The 13,320-nt window shown below is 41.6% G+C and overlaps 1 protein-coding gene across 1 annotated transcript; it reads left to right on the plus strand.

Moving 5' to 3' along the window:
- The first annotated feature begins 6,588 nt into the window (after positions 1-6,588).
- On the plus strand, positions 6,589-7,804 carry LOC107383165 (P2Y purinoceptor 13-like). Its single transcript, XM_054743279.2, has 2 exons — positions 6,589-6,622; positions 6,715-7,804. Exons 1-2 carry the CDS (start codon positions 6,589-6,591, stop codon positions 7,722-7,724), a joined length of 1,044 nt encoding a protein of 347 aa, XP_054599254.1. The 3' UTR covers positions 7,725-7,804.
- The last annotated feature ends 5,516 nt before the right edge of the window (positions 7,805-13,320 follow it).

Consider the following 13,320-nt stretch of genomic DNA (forward strand, 5'->3'; position numbering starts at 1 on the left):
CCTGCTCATTGACCTTGGAGGCTACCTGGCTTACCGGAAAATTAACGAGCTGTCGAGGAATATTGGCGTGATCCCGGAGCTCAGAGATGGTTTGCACCGCGCTGTGAATTCACAGACTCAAATAATTGTCGAGATGAATCATGAGCTTGGGACGTTGGCCGAGATTAATTCATTGGCACAAAAAATGGATGCCATCAAGGAGAGAGTGGACGAATCAGCACGGATTGGGATAGTTTAATGTCCATTATTGGGATTTTGAGAAGTTGAGGACCAACAAACTGTAAGACAGAGGAAATTATCTCTGTCTGGCCCCAAAACAATGTCTAATCGGAATATGGCGTCCTTGAGCCTGCAAGGCTCCAACGAAAACTCCCCCCTCATAAGATATGTGGAATGTGCCATCGATATGGCAACTCAACTCTGTCTCCTTTCCCAGCCTGGGTGAGACTGCGGGAAGGCCGCTGAAGCGTCCAGGGTCACTGCAACCCTTCAACCCTCAATGCTCCTCCCCCTATCCACACTGAGGTGACATGCACTGCTTCTATCGTGGCTGCAGGAACTGAAGTGTGGATAGTCCCAACCCACCACCCCACCTAGTGGACACTTATGTTGTGTAATGTCTGAAGTCTGTTGCATATCTGTCTGAGGTGTTTTTTTTTGTTGTTGTTGTTGTTTTTGCAGAGCAAAGCTGCCCTCCCGGTGGAGGGTAAGTCTGAAGTGGCTTTTTTTTCCTCCACCTGAACCAGTCCTCATGTAACCCCTCTTATCTCTATTAAGGTAGCGCGACTCAGGGTTGCGAATGACCACAGTCACCAATTCTTGTCAAGTGTCTTACCCTTGTATGTCTGATCTCTGAATTGTGTGTACTGAAACTCTAATTTTCCTCTGGGATTAATAAAGTATCTTTGATTGAATCACTCCTGTAGACGCTAATGAAGGCTGGGGAGACATTTCAGCTGTTAATTAAGGTGCTGAAGACAAACGCACAGCGAGAAGATAGGTTTGCTTTCAGTTCTACAAATGGGAGCTAGAGGGTGCTAAAAGCAAGCCAAAACTGCTTAGTTCTTTAAAACTAGCAAATAAATCACAGTTTTGATTATTTTGCACATTTATTTTAGATGAGACACCACATAAGATTTATTTTTTCTTTTTAGACAAAAATATGATAAAATGTCTAAACATAAGGCTTTTTTAGAAATCCGTTTTTGCAGTGTAAAACTAGGAGTTAATTGTAGGAAAAGATGCACATGAAAAGAAACTCTCATCAGACAGAAAGAGCTGGTTTTGAAATGTTGTGTTGCACAGCCATCTAGTGACCTAACTCAGACCAACATCTATATATGCAAAAACATACATCTGCAGAGGAGTTCTTTGGTTAGATGGCTCAAAGTCCATCTTAACAAATGTTATTATGCATGCAATAGCTTATAAAGTGGATAATATAGAACAGCAAAGCATATACCTGAGAGATAACTGTTTCAGAAAACCTTTGCACAAAATGAAAATATCAAGAGTTACATGTGAAAAATGAAAAAGTACAATTAGATTTTCACCAAAGATCACAGATCTTACAGGTGTGGTTCACTGAAAAACCATTATGTGATGATTATTTCTGATTATAATGAGCCACTCTGAGTCTTTCATGCAGGTTGAACATGAAGATAGTCTCCTACACCTATCTCCTGCATTATCATCTGATAGAAAAAAGATTATGAAACTTTGAAAATCCTGAACATGTGATGTCTGTTTTTGATAAAAACCATTAAAAGCTTTCCCTATTTTTGCATACATCCTGATAAATTATCCTTTTTGTCACAGCTGGAACTTGAATTTGTTTGATATGAAAATCAGCAGTGGCTGTCCTGTCATCGCAGTCAGATGGATCATTTCATAACTTTGTGTTTGAGGAGAAAGAATCCGATCATCATTTGTAAGTTTCTATCTACTATCAGTCTGTAAACATGCTACTCAGCTTACATTATGTTATAGATTGTACGACCATTTTTTAAAATGTTACTTTATGAAAGAATCAGAACTATTAGAAATGTGGGACTTACAAATGTTGTACAGATAAGTTTAAACAGAAATGTGGGTTTTTGCTTATTTCAGTAATTAAATACATTTATAATGAACCATGATGATTATTTATGATGATTATTATGAACCTTGTAATAAACAGTAAAAAGAGTTTATTAAAAATGATTATTTTAAATCTTGAAGTGTCCTTCATCTTGGGACGGAACAGCAGACTGATAAAAGGCAGTCAGATTAAAGATGGTTTTCAGCAGACTGTATGTCTCCCATGATGGATAATCTGTGGACAAAGTACAGCTTGAGCCAGCTCGACCTAGCTGGGGAAGTGTGACCTTTGGGTCACAAATGAGGCCATTTCGCTACAATGACTTAAGTTTAGGAGTTACTTCTTTACTAGCTCTTTTATAAAATCTGATGAGTATTTTAAGCAGACGTGACAAACGTCATACATTTTTATTTCATGCCAAGAAAGAATTTTAAATTTTGTCCAACAAACCAAATATTTAATCAAGTTAATTACAACAGATGTTTACATATGATTTAACTGAATCTTCCCAGTTTACTGGGATGTGGTACAGATAATAACGTGTTTTATTTTCTCATATCAGAGCGTCTTACCGCTCCCGTCAGTTTGGCACAACGGACGTCTGCTTCTTTTCTTCTGAGTTTGAAAATCACTGATAAAAATGTTTGTGTATTTTCTTTCTTATTCAACTGTGTGTCGAAGCATTTAGCAGATCTGTGCATTTGTTAATAGATAAAGGCTCTCTTTCAGAACACATTAAAATCTTTACGGCAACAATTTTTGTTGTTTTGTTTGTCAGTTTTCTAAAAGGCACTGATGTCTTTAAACTGATTGGTTTTCCTCACTACTTCCTCTTTATGGTGCTGTTTCTACCGATTCTCTCTTTCTTGAGATCCTGTACTACCTTTTGTTAATAATTTTCTTTCTTACTTCTCCTTTTTTTGTTAGAAATGTTGCATTTTCCTCATTTTTATTACAATACGTGTGTGTGTGTGTGTGTGTGTGTGTGTGTGTGTGTGTGTGTGTGTGTGTGTGTGTGTGAGGAGATGCTTCATAAGAAACCGTTTCTTCTTATTTTCCACCTGATTATTTTCTAAATGATTTTATTTTTCAGACTCAATTTTAATACCACATGAATTTAAATTTCTAAGGCTAGTTTAGTGTGGTTTGTGTTTTTTGGGTGACCTGCACCACTTCATGTCGGGTGTTTGTTGCTCTGCTGTCTTTAGCAATAACAAAAGAAAACAGCATACACAATAATAATGTAAGAAAAATATCCCCTTTATCCAGAATTTATATAAATGACTGCAACAGAGAGACGAGTGAAAGTAACCAAGGACGTTGCATGTACAAGCTTTCCAACATTAGGTGTGCACACTAGAGAGCACTGCAGCAAAACACTTGTTATTCTGCTTGGGTCACGAACCTGATAAAATTACAGCTCATTGCTTTTTCCATTTTTGTTGCACAACCACATGCTTAAGCAAAGCAGAGGACCTTACATTGTTGAAGAACCGCACGTGATCACATGGAGTTATTGGTCTTGGATGGTGAACATCAAACAATGAGCACAGTCAGCTTATGAAATACACATATGAGTAGACACCAGCAATTATCTCAGAGACACGATTCCCGAGACACCTATCTGGGAATGACTAAAGACCATTTCTAAATAACGTGGAGTTGGTCGTTCCACAGTGGGAATCATTATTCATAATTCCAAGCTCTTCCCAGGAGTGGACGTTCCAGCCAGTTTAACCGAAGGTCAAACTTCAATGCTTAAAAATACAAACTCAAGAGCTCGATCGCTGACTCTTCAGACCCAGTTAGCCTGTTAAGGTAACAATAAAAAGTGTTTAACACTTTGAGCTGTTGCTTTAAAACTGGTTTCAGTGGTTCTTGAGCCAGTTCTCATAGACAGCCCTCTGTACCGGTAGCTCATATACAAGCTAGCAGCTAGCTTTCTCAGTTCGCCAAACAAAAAAAAAGCAAGCAGAAGAAGTTAGCTTTTTGCTAGCATCATTGGGAAGCCTGCAAGTAAAAGGGAGAGAAAAATGTCCCTGAAGGTGATCAAAGCTAGTGTGAACTAGACAAGCCAAGAGCTAAAACCAGAGTGAACACTTCTTGGTTTCAGTTTGAAACCATCTTTTTCTTCATTTCTGAACTGCCGATAACCATAAATTCATAAAAACAAAGAAAAAGCAACACCTTGTTTGACAACATTGTTTTCTGTAAAGCCGGTGTCGGTACAGGATCTGCTCGGGTGCAAGATCGACTCGGGGTCCTTCGACTGCCAATAACGTCAAAGTACGGCAAACCCACTCGGACAAAATACACTACACATCTATACTGTTGGAAAGAATTTAGCAGTTTCGTTATTAAAATAATGTTTCTTACGACGTAAGTTTGTGTTTATAATGGTATTTGTAAAATAAAACACTACATTGTATTCATAATGTTAAACTCCTCTTTGAGCACATCCCTTGAAGGATCATAGATATTATAGCAATACCTGAGAAATAGTATTTGCAGGAAAGAAGTGTGTCCCGTTTATTGAAGTATTTTGTGTTTAGAGTTTTTGACGTCTTGTCCATGCGTAGTTCAGTTACGCTCATAGCTGCTAGCCAAAACTCTGGAGTTTAAAGTTTTCTGGCTTTACTAAAATACCTGTCTGTACTTATTTGATTGATGGTAGTTTTACTTTCTATTAGACTCCAAATGTAATAATTTGGCACGTTACTAATTCATAATTTGTAAGAATGTAATCGGTGATATTAGCATTAGCATTCCTATGGGTTTTTCCATGTATATTAGCATTGCGCTAACCACTCGCTGCCAAATTGCAGCCTTTGCGATTAGAAACTCTCATTTTGTCACATCGCAATTTAATTGCACATGAAATTAATCGTTCAGCCCTAATATACATGCAGCTCTATGCTAAAAGTGTATTTTCAAAGAGGTAATGATGGATTTCTTTGTAAAAGTTGTCCTTTCCAACAGAAAAATTTGCCTGGACCAATGTAACGTGAGAACAACATAATGTGATTACGTAACCCGTAAGGTTCATGTACAGCCAATCAACTACTTGACGTCATCAGCAGTCGAAGGACCCCGATCTTGCACCCAAGCAGATCCTGTACCGGCACCGGTACTAGCAGCAGCAGGGTTGTTAATTGCTGTTGTAGTTCTGCTGTCCACCAGTGTGTGTGTGTGTGTGTGTGTGTGTGTGGGGGGGGGGGGGGGGGGGGGGGGACCTTATTACGGTAAGTGTTCTCTCAGTTAGATTTGAATAACTAAAGTTGAAGTTCATGAACATGCAATAAGAAAATGCCAGAATGTGTTTGGCTTGTCAGGGAGAGTTTCAAGAGAAAACATCTGCTCTATAAAGGGTTTTTTGACAGATGACACCATCCCATGTTTGACAATAATCAGAAACCTCTTACACCAGCAGAGAGAACAGTGGCTAAGGGCTGATGATTTGACTTTGGCCACAACACCTTGACCCCTTCAACCATGAACGTCAGTGAGCACCAAAGTTAGAATCAGGCGTCAGACCACACGCTGGCTGCTAGAGCTTGACAGACTATTTTTGGTTTGTTCTTGTTTTACAAAGTATGTCATGATGAGAGCTGTTGTATTTTTGACTTAACTTGTGCTTAGATTGGAATAATCGTAGAACCCACTGCAAGAGGACTATGTTTAAATGAGTCCACTTCTAAATTTTTAAATCACCATATTGCTCCAAGAACGGGCGAGGAGGAGGAGTGAATGTGCTACTACTAGTTTACCCATTTAATTATAGTCTCACTAAGATAAATACAGTAAAGTTTATCTTTCACCAAATAGAATATTTACTAAGAAATCACAATGTAACCATAGAAACATTACTTGGTGCATGTGTGTGTGTGTGTGTGTGTGTGTGTGTGTGTGTGTGTGTGTGTGTGTGTGTGTGTGTGTGTGTGTGTGTGTGTGTGTGTGTGGTGCAGGTGGTGGATCTACAAGGCGACATACCCGAGTATCGTGTTTAGACTGGGCACATGGGCAAGAGTCCAATCACCAGTCACTCACTGCAACCCCAGGCCTAACTCTAGGATGGGACCCGTAGCAACCCCCTGGGCTGGCTACTCTGATAACATAAAGGGTTTTCTGAACCACTTCTTGTCTTGCAGTTCACTTAGGACCAGTTTCCTACAGGAGACCCCTCCCTGGACCACTGAATCTCAGACCCATAATCTCTAAGGATTTTCAGGGAACTCAAACCCCGCCAGCACGGTAAGGCGATGGTTCAAGGTAATGGGATAAGCAAGAAAGCAAAGCTCTTGATTTATTGGTCAATCCAGTCCTTGCTTTTGGTCATGAGTTTTGGATAATGACTAACAAATCAAGACAGCACATACAGGCAGTGGAGCATCTGACTTTTACTGAATAAAAATTTGTTTACACTACTACATAGGCAACAAGCAAACAATAAAAATCTGCTTAATTTCTTTTGCAAAGCTACGAACTTGGGCTGAGAAGAGTAACGGATAATGGATGATTATTTTGACCCATATTTCGATCAAGGTAAGCAAGAAAACCCAATCAAACAGCAAACTATCGCACATTTTTAACTAAATTGTTTAATGAGCTCAATGATTTCTCTTCTATGGTTTTAGATACAATGGATCAATCACTCCTCACTTCTCGCAATCAGTCTGGCTGCAGCATTGTACCCTATGATGCTTACATAGTGCCATCTCTCTTTTTTCTGATGTTCCCCATTGCCCTGCTGCTGAACATTGTGGCAGCATGGGTATCTCTGCACCTGAAGTCTACTTCCACATTTGTGGTGTACCTGAAAAATCTTGTGGCTGCTGACATTGTCATGACCCTGATGATCCCGATCAAAGCTGGGGGTAGCCTGCCGGGTACATGGCAGTATTTATCTGGGGCCGTTTGCAGGTTTTTCTCTGTTATTTTCTACAATGCACAGTACACCTGCATTGCTCTGCTGGGCTTGATCAGTCTGGATCGATTCTTTAAGATCATGATGCCCCGCAGCCGTTTTTTTGGGCAGAGTTTGACCATCAGCAAAGCGATATCAGGCACGGTGTGGGTGATTCTGTTTGGGGTTGCAGGTTTACCAAACATGCTTTTGTCTAACAAACCAGGCGTCAACATGACCGACATCAGCTCTTGTATGGTTCTGAAAGGACCAGAGGGGATAGCGTTTCATGAGAACACGTCTCTTGCACTGAATGTGTTTTTTTGGCTCGTCAGTGTGGTCATTGTGGTTTGCTACATCTGCATCGCAAACAAAGTCATTCAGTCCTACAGAAGGTCTGGCAGCAGTAACAGCCACGGTAAAAAGAAAATCAAACTGCGAGTTTTTCTTGTTATAATTGTGTTTTTCGTGTCTTTTGTTCCATACCACATGATCAGGATTCCCTACACTTTTCAGCAAGTCAGCTATTCCTACACAGAGTGCTCTCAAGCATACGAAAACATCCGGTTTGCCAAGGAACTCAGCCACTGGCTCGCTACAACGAACGTCTGCATGGACCCACTTCTCTACGTCTTCCTTTGTCGAGAATTCAAAGAGAAACTGATGTCCATGATGAAGAATATTGTTGTCCTATTTAAACCCGCCACAGGACACACATTAAAAGCCTCAGTTTCCCACTAAAAAGTGTACAGAAGGCCTGGAATTCAATAAGTAGAGCTCAATATACCGTATTTGTTTTAATTTAAAGGAACACTAGACCGTTTCCTGCTCCCCACCCTACTGGTTGAAAGTGGAATTACAACTGTTGTAAACAACCAAGCAGCCACCTGCTTTAGCTAGCGCTAACAACAAACACTAACATGAGCTAACGAATGCTAAAGTAAACCACAAAGAAAATGATCCACACTGTTGGACAAAAATATTCTTACTTACAAGTCCAATATCAACAAAGCTAGGTCACAATCAGTCCGTGATTATGTAGCCTACTTTAGCTCCCCCAAACCAGCATAGGCCACGCTGATGTTCACTCCGGTTTTAGCAATTTGCTTCACTTCCAAAGACACAACAGAAACAGCAACTGATAATGCTAAACACTAGCATCACTAACAGCTGTAAACCAGGGAAACAGTGCCCCCTATAGGGCACCTACTCACTCCACAAAAATATCTAGTGAGGCTTTTGGCGAGCAGAGAGCTGCAGAGTGGTGTCAGATATGAAACTGGTCAATTTTCTAACTCAACCAACACTGTGATCAATGTTAAAGCTCTAGCTTAAAGTTTCACTTCAATTCAATTCAAAGATACTTTATTAATCCCAGATGGAAATCAGAGTTTCAGTACACACAATTCTGAGATCAGACATACATACATACATAGGCATAGACACATGACAAGAATTGGTGACTGTGGTCATTTGCAACCCGAGTCGCGCTACCTTCATAGAGATCAGAGGGTTTACACATGAGGATTGCGTCAGGTGGAGGAAAAAAGGCACTTCAGAGTTACTCTCCACAGGGAGGGCAGCTTTGCTATGCAAAAAACACCTCAGACAGAAATGCAACAGATTTCAGGCATTACACAACATAAGTGTCCACTAGGTGGGGAGGTAGGGTTGGGGACTCTCCTCACATCGGTGCATGCAGCCGCAATAGCAGCGCTCGTCACCTCCGTTTGGACAGGGGAGGGAGGTAATTGGGTTAGAAAGCACAGTCACTCCTGGAAACGGTTCCACGGCCTTCACCGGTCACAGTCCCGCCCAGGCTGGGATAGTGAGACAGAGTTGCCACGGCGACAGCAGCATTCCACATTTCTTCTGGGGGAGGAGTAATCACTTCAGCCTCACAGGCTCAAGGGCACCAGATTCAGATAAGAACTTGTTTTGGGGCCAGACAGAGATAATTTCCTCTCTGTCTTAAAGTTCTGTTGGTCTCCAACCCCTCTAAATCCAATAATGACGTAAATTAATCTATTCCCAACCATGCTGTCCCGTCAACTCGCTCCTTGATTGAATCAACCTTCTGTGCCAGAGCCTGAATCTCAGCCAAAGTTCCAAGCTTACGACTCATCTCGACAATTATATGAGTTTGTGCATTCACAGCGCGGTGTAATCCATCCCTGAGCTCCGGGATTGAGCCAATATTCCTCGAAAGCTCATTAATTTTCCAGCAAGCCAGGTAACCGCTCAGGGCAAACAGCTGGAATCTTGACACCAACACCACGAATATCCAGACGCCTTCAGAATCCTCTACAGACCGTTGAGAGAGGCAGATCAGGTTCCACTGTTTCCAGGAGTCCAGTATATACCCAGCCTGCTCTGTCCCAGAGGGGCAACCGGGAGCCCCTTCTCCCATTCTCATCATTGAAAAAATCTTGTCAATCGAGTTGAGAGACCAACTGACCAGGTCCATTTTTAATAATTTCCAATTTCCAGAAAAAATGCAGAAGCGCCATACACCCAAAAACAGACAAAGAGCCTTGGGGTAAGATAGGAAGGAGAGGAGGAAAAAAGCGTCTGTACTCTCCAAGAGCTGGAAGAAAGACCAACTAGATAGTTTAAAATACTGTCTAGTGTTTAAGATGTCTGCTGATGTTTTCATGTACATAGAAATGTTCAGTATCTAGTAAATTTGTTTATTTGTCTCTATTGAGTTGAACGACTTTTGTTGACACTCTTTAAACTGATTTTTAGATGTAGATAAAGACTCTCAGAGTCAAGATGAGTGCAACAGTGTTGCACAAAACTGGTTTTGTCGCTACTGAGCAACAGATTGATGTAAAGGTCGCAGTTATTTACAACACATATTTTGAGTGCTGACAGATCTTTTTTTGTCATTCTCGTTGTTATTTTCAATATTTGGTCAAAGTGGCTAAAGATGAGACACGTTTAAATTCTGACATGAGCATTGGCAGACTGTCTGACTAGTTACAGCTGTCTGATATGTACCTATTTTTTCTATTTCATACGTAAAAGGGCTCAATAAGTTAAACATAAAGTCATTAAGTTGTTTTTATGAATAGCAAATAGCTCCGCTAAGGCCTTTAGCATTAGAGGGAATGTCGTAGAAAACACATGAACTGAAACTGCACTGCTCACAAGAATTAAAGGAACACTCTTTTTATTGGGCCAGGCATGAAATCAATTAAACCTGGTTGATTAAGCAGCTGAGGGCATTGTTAATCACTTTCAGCTTTATTGGTGTTCATGGACTTAAAGGGGCATTATGGAAGTTTGACAGCCAAAACATGTATAGAAATAATAAATGTCTTCTTCATACATTCTCCTGCAATGCCCTGGTCCTGTAGAATGAGCCCTGGCATTTTTTACTGTGATTGCCTGTTTTTCTGTAAAATCACAGAAAAAGAGAGATGCTCGGGTCAAGCAGGCTGCTTCATGCGTGTTCACGCTCAGGCATAGCCCGTAGCATTTGCTATCCGTAGCTTTAGCAGCAGAGAGAGAGGCAGTGCCACTTTGTCGCTGTTCCTAACGCCTAGTGACAAACCTAGCTACATTTCTGAGGACCCTTAGCTACTTTCTTCGAGATATTTCCTGCAAATTAGCAACAAAATAGCCATTTCCGCTCTGAACCGTTCTTTGAACGTTGTTTCAGCTGTCATCAAGGATATAAATACTACAGATACAAATTATGTCACTGGTGCTTTAGCTCACCTGGGAAGACGTTGGACTCTCATGCAGAAGACCTGGGTTCGAGTTTCTTTTTTACATTAATGGTATATTTTTACAGTAAGATGCCCAAATTTGTATTTGAGACTCGCCGGATGGCATTGAATTCACAGATAAAAAAGATGTCAAGCAAGGGAAGGGAATGATCTGAGCATGCAGGAGGACTGACCCATCATAAACCTTTGTCGGCTGTGCTGAAGAGAAAGGTACAGAAGCAAATTATTTAATTAATTAGCTGCGTGTTCTCCTGTCCTCTGTCCTCCGGGCCTCACACACACACACACACACACACACACACACACACACACACACACACACACACACACACACACACACACACACACACACACACACACACACACACACACACACACACACACACAAACACGGGACTGTCTCAGCTGTTATTTTCGTTAAGGAGTGTGCACATACAGCATGCACGCCTCATGCACGAGCCTACTATTGAAACTGCCGTTACGCTTTTGGCCTGAGGGGGCAATCGCGAGCATAAAAATTCAAAACTCCGTAAAGTCCCTTTAACGACAGGTGCACTAAAGTGGCAACAATTACAAAACCCTCAAAACAGGACTGGTTTAACATGTAGAGGTCATTTCAAGTTTCTCCCTCTTGATCTTTTTCGGCTGGTTTTCCACTCGTGCTAGTTTTGGCTCTCTACTGGCAGTATGAGGCGATTCCTTAACCCTACAGAAGTTGCACAGGTTGTCCAACTTCTCCAGGACGGCACATCCACACGTGCTGCAGCAAGAAGGTTTAATGTGTCTCCCAGCACAATCTCCAGAACATGGAGGAGATTTCAGGAGACTGGCGGTTATTCTCGGAGAGCTGGACAGGACCGTAGATAGTCCACAACCCATCAGCAGGACTGATACCTGCTCCTTTGTGCAAGGTGGAACAGGCTGAGCCCTGCTCGTGCCCTACAGACTGACCTCCAGAGGGCCACTGGTGTGAATGTCTCTACCCAAACAATCAGGAACAGACTTCATGAAGATGGCCTGAGGGCCCGACGTCCTGTAGTGGGCCCTGTGCTCACTGCCCAGCACCGTAGAGCTCGGCTGGCATCTGCTCAAGAACACCAGAATTGGCAAGTCCGCCACTGGGGCCCTGAACTTTTTACAGATGAGAGCAGGTTCACCCTGAGCACCTGTGATAGGCGTGAAAGAGTCTGGAGAAGACGAGGAGAACGTTATGCTGCCTGCAACGTCGTTCAACATGACAGGTTTAGTGGTGGGTCAGTGATGGTCTGGGGAGGCATATCCATGGAGGGACGCACAGACCTCTACTGCCTAGGAAATGGTGCTCTGACTGCCATAAGGTATCGAGATGAGATCCTTGAACCCGTTGTCAGACCCTACGCTGATGCAGTAGGTCCTGGTTTTCTCCTAATGCACCACAATGCCCGGCCTCATGTGGTAAAAGTATGCAGGCAGTACCTGGAGGATGAAGGAATTGAAACAGCTGAATGGCCTACACGATCCCCTGACTTAAGCCCAATAGAACATCTGTGGGACAGGTTGCTCCTCAGACTGTACAAGAGCTCAAGGATGCCTTCACACAGATCTGGGAGGAAATGCCACAAGACACCAGCCGTTGTCTCATTAGGAGCATGCCCTGACGTTGTCAAGCATGCACACAAGCTCGTGGGGGGCCACACAAGATACTGAAAAGCAATTTGTGTTGCAGAAATGAAGTTTTTGAAATAATGGACTAGCCTGCCACATCTTCATTTCACTCTGATTTTAGGGTGTCTACACAACTGAGCCCCCTGTAGGCTGATAACTTTTATTTCCATTAAAAGACTTGGCATCCTTTTGTTCCTAAGACATTGCCCTGTCGTTATTTGTAGATATCCAACTTCACATTGAGATCTGATGAATCTAATGTGTTTCTTTAAAGTGTTCCTTTAATTTTTGTGAGCAGTGTAGTTGCATTTCACAAAGGAGTTTGTTTGTGGTGAGTGAATAAAAATGGCCTGCATCAGATTTTGCAACTGTACTTAAGCTCAAGCTGCAGGTGTAATCAAAGTGGGTTGTGGTTTATTGATGAAATGTGCAATAATATGTGCAAGACCAGATTACTTTTGCTGACTGGATGTTCGACCACTGTTTGTGTCTTATTTGTGTTTTTGTGTTGCTGTTGGTTGTTTTGGGTTTTTTTAACTGCAAGAAGTTTTTTAAATAATAAAACTTAAAACATGTTTTGATACATTTATATATCTGTCATCAATATCATGGCAGTTCTGACTAAACATGTGTGTCTGGGTGGGGGGTTGGTTTGTGGTGGTGGTGGGGGGGGCATTTCCTTGATGCTTTCTCTGCTCTATCTGCAGTATTTCCTGGCTAAAATCCAAAGTCACACAGGAAGTCAGTTGTGGAATTTCTCACAAAGAGTTATTATTTTGGGCGGAAGTTTTAAAACAAAACTTAAAACTAAAAGTACTGCCTTTTCAACTGGTTCTGTAAAACATAAAAGATGCATGAAGAAAAAAGTCATTTATTCAACAATAAATGAAATGGGAATGGAATGAAATTCTTGAGCATACAAGAAATTCCCCCGTGCTGCTTTGTCGGTCGTTTTC

This window comes from Nothobranchius furzeri, chromosome 13 (genome assembly GCF_043380555.1).
Source record: "Nothobranchius furzeri strain GRZ-AD chromosome 13, NfurGRZ-RIMD1, whole genome shotgun sequence".
NCBI lineage: Eukaryota > Metazoa > Chordata > Actinopteri > Cyprinodontiformes > Nothobranchiidae > Nothobranchius > Nothobranchius furzeri.

Excerpts from the sequence above, each read along its gene's own strand:
- LOC107383165 (XM_054743279.2), top strand. The coding sequence starts at position 6,589 with ATGGATGATTATTTTGACCCATATTTCGATCAAG. Across the intron at positions 6,623-6,714 it reads TGACCCATATTTCGATCAAG|ATACAATGGATCAATCACTC; the intron begins GTAAGCAAGAAA and ends CTATGGTTTTAG.